Genomic DNA, 18250 nt, shown 5'->3' with positions numbered 1-18250 from the left:
ATCCTTCATCATTTTTGGACTAAGATCATTAACTCATGCTGTTTGAAGTAACAAATTGCCTTTAACAACACAAATTTTCAATCTTATATCAACGAGCATATCCTGGTTTGATTGTACCAGACAAACTCTGTACCAGCACTATCAGCTTCCAACTTGCTGCTCACACTTAGCCAGAGCCAGTTGAGTATGGACTAATGTCAGTTGTTATGTCGACTAAATCAGAACAAGACATGGCCCAGGAGCTGTGTCTTGAGTCCTCAAACAGCTGCACAAGGCTTCCAACTTCCTGACACAGGATTCATGGTATAAATGTAGCTCCAGAACTATCTGCAAATTTTTCAGATATATTCACATATACATGTTTGTGTTGTGGCTATATATGTGTGTGTATGTACTTCTGCGTGTTTACAATTCCTAATGTGTGTACATGTGTGTGTATGATCCCTATTGTGTGTGTGTGTGTGTGTGTGTGTGGGGAAGATTCCTAATACGTGAACGTCTGAGTGCGTACGATTCATAATGTGTGTAAATTTGTACGTGGATGATTCCTAATTGTATATCTGTGTATGATTCTGAATGTGTGTATGTCTGTGTGCACGATTCTTAATGCATGTATGTGTGTGTGTGTGGAAGATTCCTAATGCGTGAATATCTATGTGTGGAAGATTCAGTGTGTAAACGTCTGGGTGTATAATTCGTAACATGTGTATGTCTGTGTGCATGATTCCTACTGCATTTATGTTTGTTTATATGATTCCTAATGCGTGAACATCTGTGTGTGCATGAATCCTAAGTTGTGAATGTCTGTGTGTACGATTCTTAATGTGTATACACTTGTGTGTGTATGATTCTAATGTGCATATATACAATTCCATATGCACATATGCGTGTATAATTGTACGTATACGATTCCTAACGTGTGTATATTTGTACGTATACGATTCCTAAAGCGTGAACACCTGAGTAATGTGCGCGTCTGTGATTCCTAATGCATGTATATTTGTTTTTATGTGATTCCCGAATACATGTACACCTGTATACGATTCCTAATGTGTGTCTGTGTGTGTATGATTCCTAATGTTTGTAGGTTTGTACATATATGATTCCTAATGTGTGTACACTGTGTAAGATTCTGTGAATATCTGTCTGTGTATGAATTATAATGTATGTCTGTACGATTCCTAATGCGTGCACATCTATGCGTACGATCCCTAATTTGTGTACGCCTGTGTATGTGTAATTCCTAATGCATGTACATCTGTCTGCATACAGTTCCTAAGATGCATACATCTGTGTGCACACAATTCCTAATGCGTGTACATCTGTGTGCGTGTGATTCCTAGTTTGTGCATGTCTGCGTGTACGCAACTCCTAATGCATATACATCTGTGTGCGTATGATTCCTAAGGTGTATACATCCATGCACGCACAATTCCCAATGCGTGTACATCTGTGTGTGCATGATTCCTAATTTGCGTAAGTCTGTGTGTGCAACTCCTAATGCTTGCACATTTGTGTGCATACGATTCCTAAGGCATGTACATCTGTGTGCGTACAATTCTAAGGCGTGCACGTATGTGTGTTTGATTCCTAATGTGTCTGGACGATTCTAATGCATGTATACTTCTGTATACACGAATTGTAATGAATGTACATGTACGATTCCTCATGTGTGTACGTCTGTGTAAGATTCCTTACCTGTGAATATCTGTGTGGCTATGAATCCTAATGGGTGTCTGTTTGCATGTATGTTTGTGTGTATACAATTCCTAAAGTGTGTCTCTATGATTCCTAATGCACATATGTCCGTGTGTATGATTCCTAATGTGCCCATGTTAATGTTTCCCAATGTGTGTACGGCTATGTGCACGATTACTCATGTACATTTATACGTATATGATTCCTAAAGCACGTACATCTGTGTATGATTCCTAAAGCGTACAATTGCGTATGTGTACAATTGTTAATGCATGAATGTCTGTATGATTCCTGATGTATGATTACTAATGTGTGCACCTCTGTGTGATTATGATTCCTAATGCATGTATGTCTGATTCCTAATCTGTGCAAGTCTGTGTGTACACGATTCCTAATGTGTCAAGACCTGTGTATGATTCCTAATGCATGTATATCTGTGTGTATGATTCCTAATGTGCCCATGTTAATGTTTCCCAATGTGTGTACAGCTGTGTGCACGATTACTCATGTACATTTATACATATATGATTCCTAAAGCATGTACGTGTGTGTGTACGATTCCTAAAGCATGTACAACTGTATGTGCAATTCCTAAAGCATGTACATCTGTATATGCAATTCCTAAAGCACGTACATCTGTGTATGATTCCTAAAGTGTACAATTGCATATGTGTACAATTGTTAATGCATGAATGCCTGTATGATTCCTGATGTATGCACCTCTGTGTGATTATGATTCCTAATGCAGATATGTCTGATTCCTAATCTGTGCAAGTCTGTGTGTACACGATTCCTAATGTGTCGAGGCCTGTGTATGATTCCTAATGCATGTATATCTGTGTGTATGATTCCTAATGTGTGTATATCAATGTGGACATGATTCCTAATGCATCTACTTTTGTGTGTATGATTCCGAATAAAGGTATGTGTTTGTACAATTCCAAATGCATTCATGTCTGTATGTACAAATCATAATGTGCGTACATTTGTGTATGGACAATCCTAATGCATATACATCTGTGTGTATGATTCCTAACGCGGGTACGTCTGCTTGTGGATGATCCTAATGCGCGCATGTTTGTGTATGATTCCTACTGAGTGTATATTTGTACATGTACGACCTGTGTAAGATTCCTAATCTGTGAACCTGTGTGTGTATATGTCTGTGTGATTCCTAATGTCTGTATGCCTGTGTGTGTTATGTACGATACAAGCCAGGTACAGGCAGGCACAGAATCTGTCATGTAGATATATAAGAAGCTTCCCTCACAATGCAGAAGACAAAACTTCAGCCAGATCAAAAATAGCCTACTAAACACAAGGTGATTCAAGAAAGGAACACAAAGTCTGGGTTACATTACAATAGCTATATCTATTATCCCATTTGTTGATTTGGGGTTGGGGGGGGGTCCAATCACTGACCCAGGGAGGGAGGTCATATTTACTCCTTTCACAAACAATCATTCAATGATGTAATGTCAATCGCAGCTACTATAACGTAAGGCTGGATCCTGCGTTCCTGGGTCTATCTGGACTGACTCAAATTCCACCTCCCTTATGCTGAAACAAGTGAGAGACGCACTGTTTCCCCACAACTGGTTTGTAAGGTCAGAAATCTTTCGACTTGTGTCCTGAACCTGCTTTTGGTCAATGTACTTCATGTGGACAAGTGGGTTTCAGGGCTTGAGAAATGTCAGGCATATTCCATATAGGGGTGACCAGAAAAGGTTCTGATTGAAGGGAAGGATCTCCGCTGATGTGTCATTACAAAACCATGAAGGAGCCAGATAGGGTTTTAATTGCTCAGACAAGACCATATTGCTGCAATGGCACAATTCTCAGGCTGTAGTAGGCTTTGGCACGGCTACACTTTTGGAGTGGTGCATTCAGGTTTGGGATCCAGCCTGAAGGACACATCAAAGCCCCAGAGAAAGATGAACAAGGTGACAGGCGGTTTTAAGGCTCCAGGAACTGAGGCTGTTTTCATTAAAGAAATACAGGCTTAGAAGGAATAGAACAGATTGATGCTGAATTAGTTGAACCTAGTTTAGGTGCTTAAGTCATGGGAGATATTGGAACCAGAAGGAGATGGTGTGGAGAGAGATGTTAAGAAGCATTTCTATTCGCAAAGCATCATCACTCTGTCAAACAGACCAAGTAAAGTGCAGCGAATTCCAGGGATTCAGGATTCCCTGCAGTAATACAGAAGAAAGCTGAATAAATGCCTGAGAGAGGACGACATTTCCAGTTTGAAAGGGGAAGTTGCAGAATCACTGGAATAGGAAGAATCCAATTCCCAGGAGGTCAGGGAGAGTTCAGATGAAAGGTTATTAACCTGAAGCATTATCTTTAGAACCATAGAAACTCAACTGTGCAGGAAGGGGCCATTTGGCCCATCGAGTCTGCACCGACCACAATCCCACCCAGGCCCTACCCCCATATCCCTACATATTTACCCGCTAATCCCTCTAACCTACACATCTCAGGACACTAAGGGGCAATTTTAGCATGGCCAATCAACCTAACCCGCACATCTTTGGACTGTGGGAGGAAACCGGAGCACCCGGAGGAAACCCACGGAGACAGAAGGAGAATGTGCAAACTCCACACAGACAGTGACCCAAGCTGGGAATTGAACCCAGGTCCCTGGCGCTGTGAAGCAGCAGTGCTAACCACTGTGCTACCGTGCCGCCCACGGTACTTCTCTCTCCACAGATGTTGCCTGACTTGCCAAGGGTTACAGACTTTCTTTTAAATATTTTACTAAATTCTTTAAGCTTTTCCTGAATTGGCCTCTGGAACTCCCAGAGGAAGTAAAAAGAATCCCGTACCTGGGGTTGTGACTGATGCTGTTTGTAGCCACACCATGTTTAGATGGGATTTCTCCCCTGTCTTTTCCACATACTTGCAAGGTTTAAATTTGACTTTCTCCAGCTCGAAGCCCTGGTCCCTTGTTCTCCTGTCTGGATTTAACAAATTGTGTTGTTCTACACTATTTACACTACACAGCTGGTACCAGAGTCTCGAGCATATAATCCCGGCTGGCAGCTCCGTCTGGTACGAAGGAGTGTGGCACTATCAGGGATGTCATCTTTTGGGCAGAACATTAAATTGAGGCCCTCTCAGATATACATCAAATAACCATGTTACTACTCGGAGAAGGGCAGCAGAGTTCGTCCATTGTCCTGGCCGGATTTCTTCCTCAACCAACATTCTCCCCCGTCTTTTCCACATACTTGCAAGGTTTAAATTTGACTTTCTCCAGCTCGAAGCCCTGGTCCCTTGTTCTCCTGTCTGGATTTAACAAATTGTGTTGTTCCCAGCTCGGGTCACTGTCTGTGTGGAGTTTGCACATTCTCCCTGTGCCTGTGTGGGTTTCCTCCGGGTGCTCTAGTTTCCTCCCACAGTCCAAAGATGTGCGGGTTAAGTTGATTGGCCATTCTAAATTCCCCTTAGTGTCCCGGGATGCATAGGTTAGAGGGATTAGTGGGTAAATATGTAGGGATATGGGGATAGGGATTGTGGTTGGTGCAGACTCGATGGGCCGAATGGCCTCTTTCTGCACTGTCGGATTCTATGAACTTTAAGAGTGGTTATCAGATTGTAAGAGAAAGTGTTATACAGCTGTCTGCCATTTTGGAGCCCAAACAGAGGAAGATTGCAACCAAACACGCTGTCCCAAAGCCCTTCCTCCTTTCTGTTAGTGCATTGACAATGGTGTATTATCAAGCATGGGATTAACCTAATTGATAGACCTCTGGCATGAAGGGGCAATAAACTCATTCTGGCAAGGGGTGACAAGGATGCGCCCTGATTAAATGGTTTGAACTGTATCCATTTTAAACTCGCCCACAGGGTGAAGCTTTAACTGAGCCCGTTTTGGGCTGAGGTACAGGTACCTTGTGATAGTTATTGGCTCCCGCCTGTACGAGCAATTGAAGAGTGGTGATCATCTTCTTGCGGCGTCGGCCCTCCTCCTTCACCGCCTTCAGTTCCTCCGCCTGTTTCACCATCTCCTGCCGGCTCTTCTCCAGCTCTTCCATTGCAGCCTGCAGCTGCTCCTCCAGTGCCTGGATGGTGTTTGTGAAGAGCTCCTGAGAGTGAAGGAGGTACTCAGTGTTCAGCTGAGCCAGCTTGAACACCTTCAGCAGGACTGGATCAACCAAGTTCTGGCACCACGGGCACCTCTCAGAGTCCAGGCTGCAGAAGGTCACACTCATGATATTCTCCTGCAGGGTGGCAACGTCCAGTTCTCTAGCCACCCGGTCCACGTCTATCGCACTAAACCGCCTCCAGTCCACAGCTTCATGTCTTGAGCGGAATTTGAAAGCGGGCAGCCCGCCAATGCCCAGCGATAAGGCACCAAAGCCCATCCCGGTTCCGTTGTACTGGCCTTGTGATGATATCATGAACTCTGGCACTCGATAACGCTGTGGTCTTGTCCACTGGAACTGAGTGGGGTAATAAACGTTGCTGATAAAAGGCTACAGGAGAGGGAAGAAAGGAAATATAGTCATGCCATCCATCTTCCATTTTAGGCCAAGTCTCCAAAGTCCATGCCCACACACCCATAAGTCATGGATTTTACCCGACATCTAAATCACCCAACCATCGCCCATCAAGAAACATTCAACAAAATCTTTCCTTCCTCCCCAACCCACTCTCCTCCCACCCCCACACCCTGGGTACAAAATAAAGCATAAAGAATCCCTTCCAGTCCAATCTTACATCCCACACTCTAAAGCTTCCACCATTTGCATTCTACAGCACAGCATTCCCACAGCAGTTCAGGTGAGCGAGTAGTTCACTGTCAGAGGGGCCATCCTTTGGACGAGATGTTAGCCGAAAGCCCCATCTACCTGCCTGCTTGGTTGGTTGGTTGGATGTAAAAGATCCCATGGCCTTCCAGGAAGAGCAGGGAAGTTCTCCTTGGTGCCTTGATCAACATTTAACCCTCAGTCAGTATCTCTAAAAGCAGAATATCTGATTATTCTCACCTTGCTGTTTGGGGGTGTTCTAATTGGCTGTCTCATTTCTACATTATAATAGTTACTACCAGTCGAAAGTACTTCACTGGCTGTAAAACACTTCAAGACATCCGATATTAGTGGAAAACACTATATAATTGTAAATCTTTCTATTTTCAGGAAGAATCGTAATGAAAGGTGTACCCAGGTTCCAGATTCATTCAGACATTGTCAATCAATTAAGGTTTTTTATGACAATTGATGACTGTTTCATGGTCACCATTACGGTGATTAGTTTTATATTCCAGTTCAAATTCCACCAGCTGCAGAGATGGGATTCGAACCTCTGCCCCCAGAGCATTAGCCTGAGCCTCTAGAGTCCCAGTCTGCTGACATGACCACAATGCCACCATCTCCTCTTGAATAGTCCACATAACTTCCTCCCTCACCCACCACAGTTTTATAAACTGTGCCCATCAGTATGGGCATGTTTCATCACAGTGAACGCTCTGGTTAGGGTTATGATCCTATCCTACAGAAAGACATATTGTCTCTTGACTCCGGTTCTAGTCAACTGCCATTGGATCCTTGTCCAACAACACATCAAACGGAAAGCCTTGCTCCTGCGAGTTCCTCCACGTCTCAAACCCCTCCCTATCTCCTCCAGGCCAACACTGCACTACCTGCCTGTACAATATTCATCCAACTCTGGCCTACCTTTTTCTGTCCCCACCCTGGAGTTACAGAAACTTGATGCAACGTCGGGAGTGTGAGAGCCATCCCGGTAAAAGTCTGGATGTGCAGATTGATCCTGCACTCTGGAAAACTCTCCCTAAACCACATCTCATTCCCCACCAACAGAATCCTCCTCAAAATTCACATCTTCAACCATAATCCAGTCACCTACTCTTTCCCTTCAGCGTCCAGTTCAGCCTGTGTGAAGCATTTATTTAAGCATTTATTCTGTTAAAAGCTACATAAGCATGAGTTGCCGTTAAGACTCATGAAATTCCCTAAGGCATTGAAGGGAAATTGCAGTGTGGAGCTGACAGCCTTTTATCTCACTTCCGTTCCTGCAGCAAAGAACTAAAGACAGACACTCCAGCCTAAACAGGTCAGGTACCTTCAGGGCGTGTGGAAACAAATACCACACAGCATCACAATCTCCTTCACAAAACACAGAACAACCCCTTCACAACAACACCAGTGCGGGAGAGACAGTCATAGGGGAAATGGGAAAGAGTGCGAGGGGGGTGGATGAGAGTTTGAGAATGTGAGAATGAGGGGGAGAGAAAGACAATAAGAGAGAGAGAGAGAGAGAATAAGGGAGGGAAAGAGAGAGAGAGAGAGAAAATAAGGGAGAGGGAGGGCGGGAATGAAAGAGAGAGAGAATGAGGGAGGAGACAGGAGGGAGGAGACAGGAGGGAGGGAGAGCAGAACGGGCTAGGAGAAGGGGGTGTCAGGTGGGGGAGAAGGTGCTGGGGGTGGATAGGGGCTGCTGAGAGGGGGTGGGAGAGGGACAGAGGGAGTGTGTAAGAGAAAAACTGACCATACTTTTCAGAATGTAAGAAATAAACAGATGTCTTCAGCATGAGAACAAGAATATATTGATCACGGAAAGTGAAAAATAGCTAAAGTTATTTATTATTGTCACAAGTAGGCTTTCATTAACACTGCAATGAAGTTATTGTGAAAATCCTCTAGTCACTACATTCCAGCACCTGTTTGGGTACACTGAGGGAGAATTTAGCATGGCCAATGCACATAACCAGCAGATCTTTCAGTCTGTGGGAGGAAATCGGAGCACCCTAGCAGTGCATTCCAATTCAAAATAATAATGATGCCCCAAACTATATTTAATAGTTATAACAATTAGAGACTTCAACAGGAAGGGAATGCACAACTCCCCAACAGATATGAATCTTATGAAGCCTGTACCCAGATGTAACCCAGCTATAGAGAGTCATAGAGATTTACAGCATGGAAACAGACCCTTCGGCCCAACTTATCCATGCCGCCCAGTTTTTACACTAAGCTAATCCCAACTGCCCACATTTGGCCCTTTTCCCTCTATTCCCATCGTACCCATGTAACTGTCAAAATGCTTTTTAAAAGACAAAACTGCACCTGCCTCTACTATTGCCTCTGGCAGCTCGTTCCAGGCACACAACCCTGTGTGTGAAAAAATTGCCTCTCTGGACCCTTTTGTATCTCTCCTCTTTCATCTTAAACCTATGCCCTCTAGTTTTAGACTCCCCTACATTTGGGAAAAGATGTTAACTATCCACCTTATCTACACCCCTCATTATTTTATTAACCTCTATAAGATCACCCCTAAGCCTCCCATGCTCCAGGGAAAAAAGTCCCAGTCTATTCAGCCTCTCTTTATAACTCAAAGCATCAAGTCCCAATAGCATCCTAGTAAATCTTTCCTGCACTCTTTCTTGTTGAATAATATCCTTTCTATAATAGGGTGACCAGGGCTGTACACAGTATTCCAAGTGTGGCCTTACCAATGTCTTGCACAACTTCAATAAGACATACCAATGTTCTGACCAATGAAACTAAGCATGCCGAATGATTTCTTCTCCACTCTGTCCACCCGTGACTCCACTTTCAAGGAGCTGTGAACCTGTACTCCCAGATCCCTTTGTTCTATAACTCTCCCCAACACCCTAACATTAACTGAGTAAGTCCTGCCCGATTCGATCTACCAAAATGTATCACCTCACATTTATCTAAATTAAACTCCATCTGTCAATCATCGGTCCACTGGCCCAATTGATCAAGATCCCATTGCAATCCTAAATAACTTTCTTCACTGTCCACTATGCCACCAATCATGGTGTCATCTGCAAACTTACTAACCATGCCTCCTAAATTCTCATCCAAATCATGGATATAAATAAGAAATAACAGTGGACCCAGCAGTGATCCCTGAGCCACATCACTGGTCACAGGCCTCCAGTTTGAAAAACAACCTTCTACATCCACCCTCTCTCTTCTGTCGTCAAGCTAATTTTGTACCTAGCTGTTACCCAGCTGTACCTAAATTGTCAATCTGACTCGTGGGAGATGGGATACAGGAAGGTTATGTTTTGGAAAATTTTGCGTTTGGCCCAAATTTCATTTCTTGGGTTAAATTGTTGTATTCTGCCCAACTGTTATCGATCTGAACAAACAATACTCGCTCTGAATATTTCCCTTTTTCAAGGTACTTGGCAAATGTGCCCCTTTTCCCCTCAACTATTTGCTATAGCCACTGAGCCACTTGCTATTGGGCTTCATGATAGCCAGTGCATGGCAGGAATATGAAGGGAGGACGCTGAACAGAGGGTCTCGCTTCAACTTAAATAAGATCAAACTTTTTCCTTTCAATGCAGTGGCTCATAACTTTCCATTGCATCCACTATCTTTCAATATCTCCTTTAATCAATTAACCTATCTGGAAGTGCATGTAACAGTTGATAATCTCTTTAAATGTAACTTTGTCCCTCTTCCTGTATGTGTAGAACAAGATTTAATGCGTTGATCCATTGGGCCGAAAGATGGCAGATGGAATTTAACCCGGACAAATGTGAAGTGATGTGATTTGGAAGGTCTGCTGCAGAAGGAAAGTATACGGTAAATGATAGAGCTCTTAGAAATATTAGCATACAGAGGGACCGAGGCATGCAGATCCACAGTTCCCTGAAGGTTGCAACTCAGATGGACAAGGTGGTCACAAGAAGGCGTTTGGCATGCTGGCCTTCATCGGTCGGGGCGTTGAATATAGGAATTGGAAAATCATGCTGCAGCTGTATAAGACTTTGGTTGGGCCGCATTCAGAATATTGACAATTCTGGTCACCATACTATGGAAGGATGTATTGGAAAGGGTGTAGAAGAGATTTACCAGGATGTTATCTGGTTTGGATGATATGGACTATGAAGAAAGGTTGAACAAACTTGGATTGTTTTCATTGGAGCGTCGGAGGATGAGGGGGAAACCTGATGGAGGTTTACAATATTATGACAGGCTTGGATAGAGTGGATAGTCAGTCTTTTTCCCAGGGTCGAAGGGTCAATTACTCGGGGACATAGGTTGAAAGTGAGAGGGGGAAAGTTTAAAAGAGATGTAAGGGGCAAGTTTTTCACACAGAGGGCGGTGAGTGCCTGGAACGCGCTGCCGGAGGTGGTGGAGGAAGCAGATTCTGTAACAGCATTCAAGAGGCATCTAAATACATACATGAATAGGCAGGGAAGAGAGGGATATGGACCACACAGAGGCAAGAAAATATTAGAGAGGCATCTGTGTCGGCACAGACTTGGTGGGCCGAAGGGCTGTTCTTTGTTCGTTGTTCTTCCACTGTCTTAATCAGGTCACCGTCAAAATGAATCCCCTGCCCAAATTTTCATACCTTTTTCTGCGTATCCCAATTTTTATCGTTTTTTCATAAATTCGATTGTTTTCATTTCACTCTTCATTTGGAATAGAAAGGTTCCAAGACTTTGCAAAACAATTTTGCAAATATCAAAATCTTTGGGAGGCATGGTTTTACACAATTTCCAATTCTATTACAGGGCTACCAACTTTAGGGCTTCCTATTGGTTACAGGCAGACTCAACTGGTCGCCCCGGTCTGACTGCACTTAGAATCATCATCTTGTTCCCCTTCCTCCTTTAATTTACTCTCTAATTTACTCTCCGATTATTTCAGCCACCTTTCTTTATACCAAGAATGCCATTCTTAAGTCGATCCTTAGAATTTGGAAACAATTCTGGTGCTAATTTGGCCTATAGAGTCATTGAGGTTTACAGCATGGAAAAAGGCCTTTCGGCCCATCTTGCCCATGCCGTCCAGTTTTTACCACTAAGCTAGTCCCAATTGCAAACATTTTCAATACTCTCCCCACTTTTAGTGAACTACTTCTTTCTTCCCTCTATCTTGGATGGAGCTTTTTATGTTTGCTCCACTTCTGGCATTAAAACATTTAAAGATCTATATGTCGATGATACATTTGCATCATTTTAACAGATTATGGACAGATTTTCCCTCCCAAAGACCCACTTGTTCAGATACTTGCAGGCAATATGATTCCTCATTTCCCTCACACTCCCCTATACTGATGCTTTTTTGACTCCAGCCCCAACTATGAGAGAAGTTACATCGATTCGGTGTTCTAAAATTCTTTCCTTTCATAGTCCTTCATTATTAACTGTAAAGACCTTATTGGAGCAAGACATAGGTGAGGAGTGCACAGATGAGGCTTGAGATGTAGTATTATATCACATTCATTCCTCATCCATTTGAGCTAAACATGGTGTGACACAAAAATCTTTCATCGTACCCATCTGACTAAAGATTTATCAAGGAACCAATCTCACCTGTGACAGGTGTCTTCAGGCCCCGATACCGTGATACATATGATTTTGTCTTTCTCATCCTTACGCAGTTACTGGACAGCCATCTTTAAAACTATTTCTGAAATATTGCAAGCACCCATTGGCACAATTCCATTGACTGCAATTTTCGGTGTGCTGCCAGCAACCCTCCTATTGGCCAAATACAAAACTGATTTCATAGCCTTTGTGACTCTTCTGGCAAGACATTTAATTTTATTCAGATGGAAGTCGTGTTCTCCTCCATCCCATTCCCACTGGATTAAAGATGTGCTACATCTCATTAAATTGGACAAGAAAAAATTACACATTTCATGGCTCTACTACAAAACTTTACAAGGTTTGGCTGCCATTCCTAGCATAAATTACACCTCAGTCCCACACCATAGTGGATTGCTTGTTGCTTTCACTTTTCATGAAAAATGTTATCTCATTCTCCCAAACCATCATTTCATTTCTCTGATTGTTTACTGAGAAGACTGGCATGGTTTTTCCCTCTTCTCTATTGTGTGCATATATTTGGAGGGAACAGTGTACACGAGTTCTTTTCTACAATCACTGACTTTGCATTGTTCTCTCTCTATCACAAGATATTAAACAAACTGATGTTTATATGTTGTGTTTTCGTCTGGAAAATCTTAATAAACATAACATTGAATAAAGAAAAGGTTCACAAGCCTTTCACACACATCATCCTATCAGCAACAGAACATTCACATTGCAAAAGACAACTTTTACACTGTTATTTATTTCATTAAAGGGTAAACACTGAAAAGTTATTTATTAGTCACAAGTAGCCTTACATTAACACTGCACTGTGAAAGTGGCATTTGGCCGGTTTGCTGTGTTGTGCAAAAAAGTACATACAACCTAAAGTTGTATGCACCAACAATCATCAAAGCCCAATAATAATTTCATGGTACTCCAATAGATTTTTTATTGTGCAAATTCCAAACGACTTGCTAAATGCAACTACCAGAGGGGGCAGTGGTGAGGCAGGGTCAGTGAGACACAGCTATCACAGAAACAAGAGCTTAACCTCTCTCCAGCTCCCAGATAGAATTTGTTATTAGGGATCTCAAGAGGATTTCTGGGCTTCTAAGCTTATTGCCTTTTTTCTAAATATTTTTGTGGAAAGCATTCCTGGCTGCCGCCGACCTACCCAAGAAAGAAGCTTTCCAAAGGCAAAAAATTAGGTTGTGAAAAGTGACTATACAAAATGCACATCTTCTATTTTCTGTCACGTCAGCTGTCACACGTAAAATTACAGCCACGTGCACGTCTGATTGGCTCCAATTTCCCAATCGTAAGACACCAACAAAGCAGGCCGAGAACTACCAACCAATCAAAAGCAAGAAAAGTCAGATTGAAAATTACCAAATATGGGCTTCAGCGAACAGCTCAAGGGATGGAGCAAGAGAGAGAAAAAGAAAGCTCAATTAAGTCAACCACTATGTTGTTTTGTTTGGGATAATCTTTTATCCCTCTAGAGGCCTACATCTGCACTGGAAGCCTGGTCCTTAACTTTTATTACAAAATAACCAAAGAGTAAACTCCAAAAATGCATCAGTATCAATGTGCAAGTTATTCTGGTAGACCGCAATTCCCATTTTAAAGTTGCTATTCCCCCTCAATATCAAAATGTGGAACAGATAGGACACAACGTACGTATGAGCAGGAAGTTACTCATCAATGGTCAGTCTCGCTATCAATCAGAACATACTCTTGCTTTAAACACTCATCTCAATTTTTTGATCCAATTATCCAATTCCAAATCAGGCACAGGGAGAGGTTTTGCTTTCCCTTCAGATGGTCACTGGTCACCACAACAATGTCAAACTGCACAGAGATCCAGTAGTGTTTATATCTGTAACTTGCTGTGTGCCCTTCCACAGCTTGGGGTAAAAGAAATGCTGAATGTCAGGGCCACGCTCCACTCCATCCACGAGCAATTGCATAGCTAATTAGTTAGAATTAAGTAAATTTGGATTTACAAGAAGTCTGCAGGGTGTGCTTTCAGGATTTTTGACATGCCTCACATATAATGCAGATCAGTCAAACAGTAGCTCTCTGACACATGCTACACAAATCACATCTTCTCTCCAGTCCTTACCATTTCTTTTACACGCTGGGCTCGGTCCCCTAAACTGCAGCCAACAGCAGGTATTCCCTTGGTGTAGCTATGTTGTATCAGTTGCTACCGAGTGCTTGGATACGAATGACCAAACAACATGCCGGGACACACCTGGTAATCTTTTCTCTTGGAACAATCACACCGGATAAATACACCTAACACTGCTGCAATATGCATTACGGTGTGGAAGTATGCTCATTGAACCAAACTGAAACCAATAGACTAAGTGTTCATTTATAAACAGGCAGATCCACTGCTGAAATACCTCTTGGTACAGAACTGACATAGACTGAGAAATCACAAAATCACCCATCACCCTTTGAACTTCGCTCGCAATGAAGTTACACATTGGACGGGCTCAATGCAACCACTTTGTACTCCATTAAGAGTTATTATAAAAGCAGAAAAAGATTATGGGCTAGATTTTTCGTGGAGTCGAGGAGATTCCGTGGACTTTTAAAAATGATGGTCAGGGCCCAGATGCAGAAGTCCCGACCACATTGAAAGATCCAACTCTTGCAAGCAGAAAGTGGGCGAGTGTGAATCACAAGATGGGAAATCAAACTCAGCAGGGCCATTTGAACCTAGTGCTGAGTTCAAACAGACCTCATTTTGTTGTGAGGGCATTAACTCACAGTGTGGAAGTCCTGAATTGATGTCCGGAAATGCTTTCGAAGAGCGTGTAAGGTCTGAAGTGTCACAAACTGAAGTTTTTTTAAATCCCTGCTCTTTATACTTGGGAACAAAGGTTCAAGCTGTCAGTCAGAGTTCAATAAAAGTCTGGTATAGGGTAGAAACAAAAACATAACCACCTGTTCCACAGTTTCAATAGAATTCTTTGCTGACATTTCTCAAGGGCTTTTATTGTATCATTATGAATTCTTGGCTAAGTTTCAAAAGCTACTAAAGCACTTATCTCAGAAGGGGATTCTGCGTTCAGAGTTTGATTGACAATTTAAAGAGTTTATTAAAGGAGGAAATCTCATTGATATGTCTGCTAAATAGAAGCATGTTTGTTTTTATGATTGATTAACAAATAATAAAATTTAAAAGTTTTGAATGAGTTTCATGGATGGGAGTGTTTTTGCTGTCAAGTCTGCAAATCAGAGCCATATTACATTTTAGTTTTTTTCCCGTCTCTACATGGCTCCTGAGGTCTGCCATGGCAGATACTTGGTAAGTCACTTTGGGTGGTGCATGAGGAGGAATGAGGGAGCATGGAGGTGACATGGGCTGTGAAAGGGCTTGGTTTTAAAGATTATTTATTGGTGTAACAGGTGAGCTTTCATTAACACTGCAATGAGGTTACTGGGAAAACCCTCTGGTCGCCACACTCCAGCGCCTGTTCGGGTACACTGAGGGAGAATTTAGCATGGCCAATGCACCTAACCAGCACGTCTTTCGGACTGTAAGAGGAACCCAGAGCACCCGGAGGAAACCCATGCAGACACAGGGAGAATGGGCAAACACCGCACAGACAGTGCCCCAAGCCGGGTCGCTGGCGCTGTGAGGCAGCAGTGCTAACCATTGTGCCACCATGCTGCCCATAGGGCTTAGGGATGGGTAAGGGGTATGAATTGGCACAGGGGGACCATGGGAGGTAGGTGAGGTCATGGGTTGATATGGAGGAATGCCAGAGCATGGAGGTGTGAGGGGTTAAGGCTAGAGAACCTAAATGGCTCATAAAACAACAGGGATAGCGTCCCAAGGAATGGATGGGGGAGGAGGGAGGAGCCTTCCAAAACAACCCGCATTGCCACATGCCCACCCCCATGATCACCTACAATCTGATTCCATTGTCAGCAGATCAAACCCTATCCCACCCCTGCCTCCCAGAATGGAAATTGGGTTTTACTGTACCCTTCAAACCAAAGCAGATCTGCCAAGTTGGGAAACCGCCCAACCCGCTTTGATTGCAAACATCCAGCTATATGTTACCATGGTCACTTAAAAACATCCCAGGAGCACCTTTATCAGTCCCTCATCATCAAGATCAATGGGTGATCTGGTCGAGATATTTAAGATCATAGATTTTTACAATACAGAAGGTCATTCAGCCCACGATACATATGCCAGTTAGAATCATAGAATAGAATCTCTACAGTGCAGAAGGAGGCCATTCGGCCCATCAAGTCTGCACCGGCCACAATCCCACTCAGACCCTATTCCCATAACCCCACACATTTACCCTGCTAATCCCCCTAACACTAGGGTCAATTTAGCATGGCCAATCAACCTAACACGTACATCTCTGGACTGTGGGAGGAAACCGGAACACCCGGAGGAAACCCACGCAGACACAGGGAGAAAGTGCAAACTCCACATAGACAGTGACCCAAGGCCAGAATTGAACCCAAGTCCCTGGTGCTGTGAAGCAGCAGTGCTAACCACTGTGCCACTGTCCCACCTCTGTGGAAGATCTATCCAATTAATCGCACTCCCCTCCTCTTCCCTCATAGCCTCTAAGGTTTTCCTACGTGGGTACATTTCCAATTCCTTTCTGAAAGTTACTGCAGGATTCACTTTCACAAAGTGCATACCAGACCTTCACAACTCATTTTGTACAAATTAATTCACCTCGCATTCCCTCTCGTTCTTTTCTCAATAACGCTAAATCCACACCCTCCGCTCACCATATCTTCAGCCAGTGGAAGTTTATCCTTATCGATGCTATCAAAACCTTGCATGATTTTGAACACCTCTATCAATTTACCCATATTTTGTGGGAGCTTTGAAAAATATACAAATGTTGAACAAATCCTAAAAAAGCCATCACAGTGCTGTGCCGAAATTTATATCAAACTTGGAAAATAGTCATTTAAAATGTTTACACACCAGAATTGTTTATATCAAACTGTGTTCGCAAACTGGACAATACATTGAAATAATCAGCCTGGTGGGTTTCCTTGCAGGACATCCTTGCCACCCTATCCTGTCTCTGACTCTCACGTCAACTCAGGGAGGGGGAAAAGATGGAAGAAGCTGCTGCCCCTCTCAACACTCCTCACCGGCACCCCTCATCCATCCCCCCAGCACCCCTCAAACCCACCATTCAGACCCCCCTCACCTCCCAACACCACTCCCCCAGCCTCCGTCAACCACTTCCGGCCCCTCTCAACCTTCCTCCGACCTTCCTCAATACCCCCACAGCCTCCCCAGACCCCCACCTCCCAGCCTCCCTGCAGTGAATTTCTGCACTGGGGTCATGTGAAATGAGTGGGACCAGGGTCCGGTTCAAACTTCCACTAACTGCCCTACCCCACTCGCCTTGGCTGCAGATTATATGACTTTGTCTCAGAAAACAGGAGGAATTCTAGCATTTTAGATGACTTAACTTTGCACCCCGCCCCCCCCGCCCCCCCCAAACAGAAGCAGACTGTGAATGGCATTCCCAGCACGCCGTCAGGTGAGATGAGAATTTAAACTGCGCCAGCAAACAGCAAGAATCCATACCTTGCAGGATAAAAGTCCAGTGACATTAGAAACAGGAACAGGTCACTTAGCCCCTCGAGCCTGCCCTTCCATTCAATTAGACCACTGCAGATTTGTACATCAACTTAACTTAAACACCATCGCTTGATATTCATACCTAACAAAAATGCTGGGAGCTCCAGCTGTTCCAGCACTTGGGGAGAGAGGGATCCAGATTTTCACTACCCCTTGTCTGAAAAAGTGCTCTCCTGGATCGCAAGCTCTAATTAAGAAGAGATGGTGGTGTAATGGTAATGTCAATGCAACAGTAATCCAGAGGCTCAGGCTAATGCTCTTGGACCATGGGTTCAAATCCCGCCGTGGCAGCTGGTGGTATTTAAATTGAATTAATTAATCTGGAATATAAAGCTAGTTTCAGTAATGGTGATTATCAGATGGTAAGACCCAACTGGTTCACTAACGTTCTTTAGGGAAGGAAATCTGTCACCCTTACTCCTGGCTCCCAGCTACGTGGCTGAAGTTTAACCGCCTTCTGAAATTGTGTGGCAAGCCACTCAGTTCAAGGGCAACAAATGTTGGCCTTGCCAATGAAGCCCTCATTCCAAGAAATAATTTTTTTTAATTAAGATCGTCTTCCC

The 18250-nt window shown here is 43.5% G+C and overlaps 1 protein-coding gene across 2 annotated transcripts in view; it reads right to left on the bottom strand.

Moving 5' to 3' along the window:
- The window catches only part of dzip1l (DAZ interacting zinc finger protein 1-like), a 123910-nt gene that overhangs the window by 98552 nt on the left and 7108 nt on the right, over positions 1 to 18250 (bottom strand). For both annotated transcript variants that reach the window (XR_013497440.1, XM_078209238.1), the window contains exon 3: positions 5598 to 6182. Coding sequence is in view for 1 of the 2 variants with exons in the window: in XM_078209238.1 (XP_078065364.1) it covers positions 5598 to 6107 (510 nt within the window). In the remaining variant the exon portion in view is untranslated. The remainder of the gene's footprint in view (positions 1 to 5597; positions 6183 to 18250) is intronic.

Source organism: Mustelus asterias, chromosome 3, assembly GCF_964213995.1.
Source record: "Mustelus asterias chromosome 3, sMusAst1.hap1.1, whole genome shotgun sequence".
NCBI lineage: Eukaryota > Metazoa > Chordata > Chondrichthyes > Carcharhiniformes > Triakidae > Mustelus > Mustelus asterias.
This window is presented reverse-complemented; position numbering and strand designations above follow the sequence as displayed.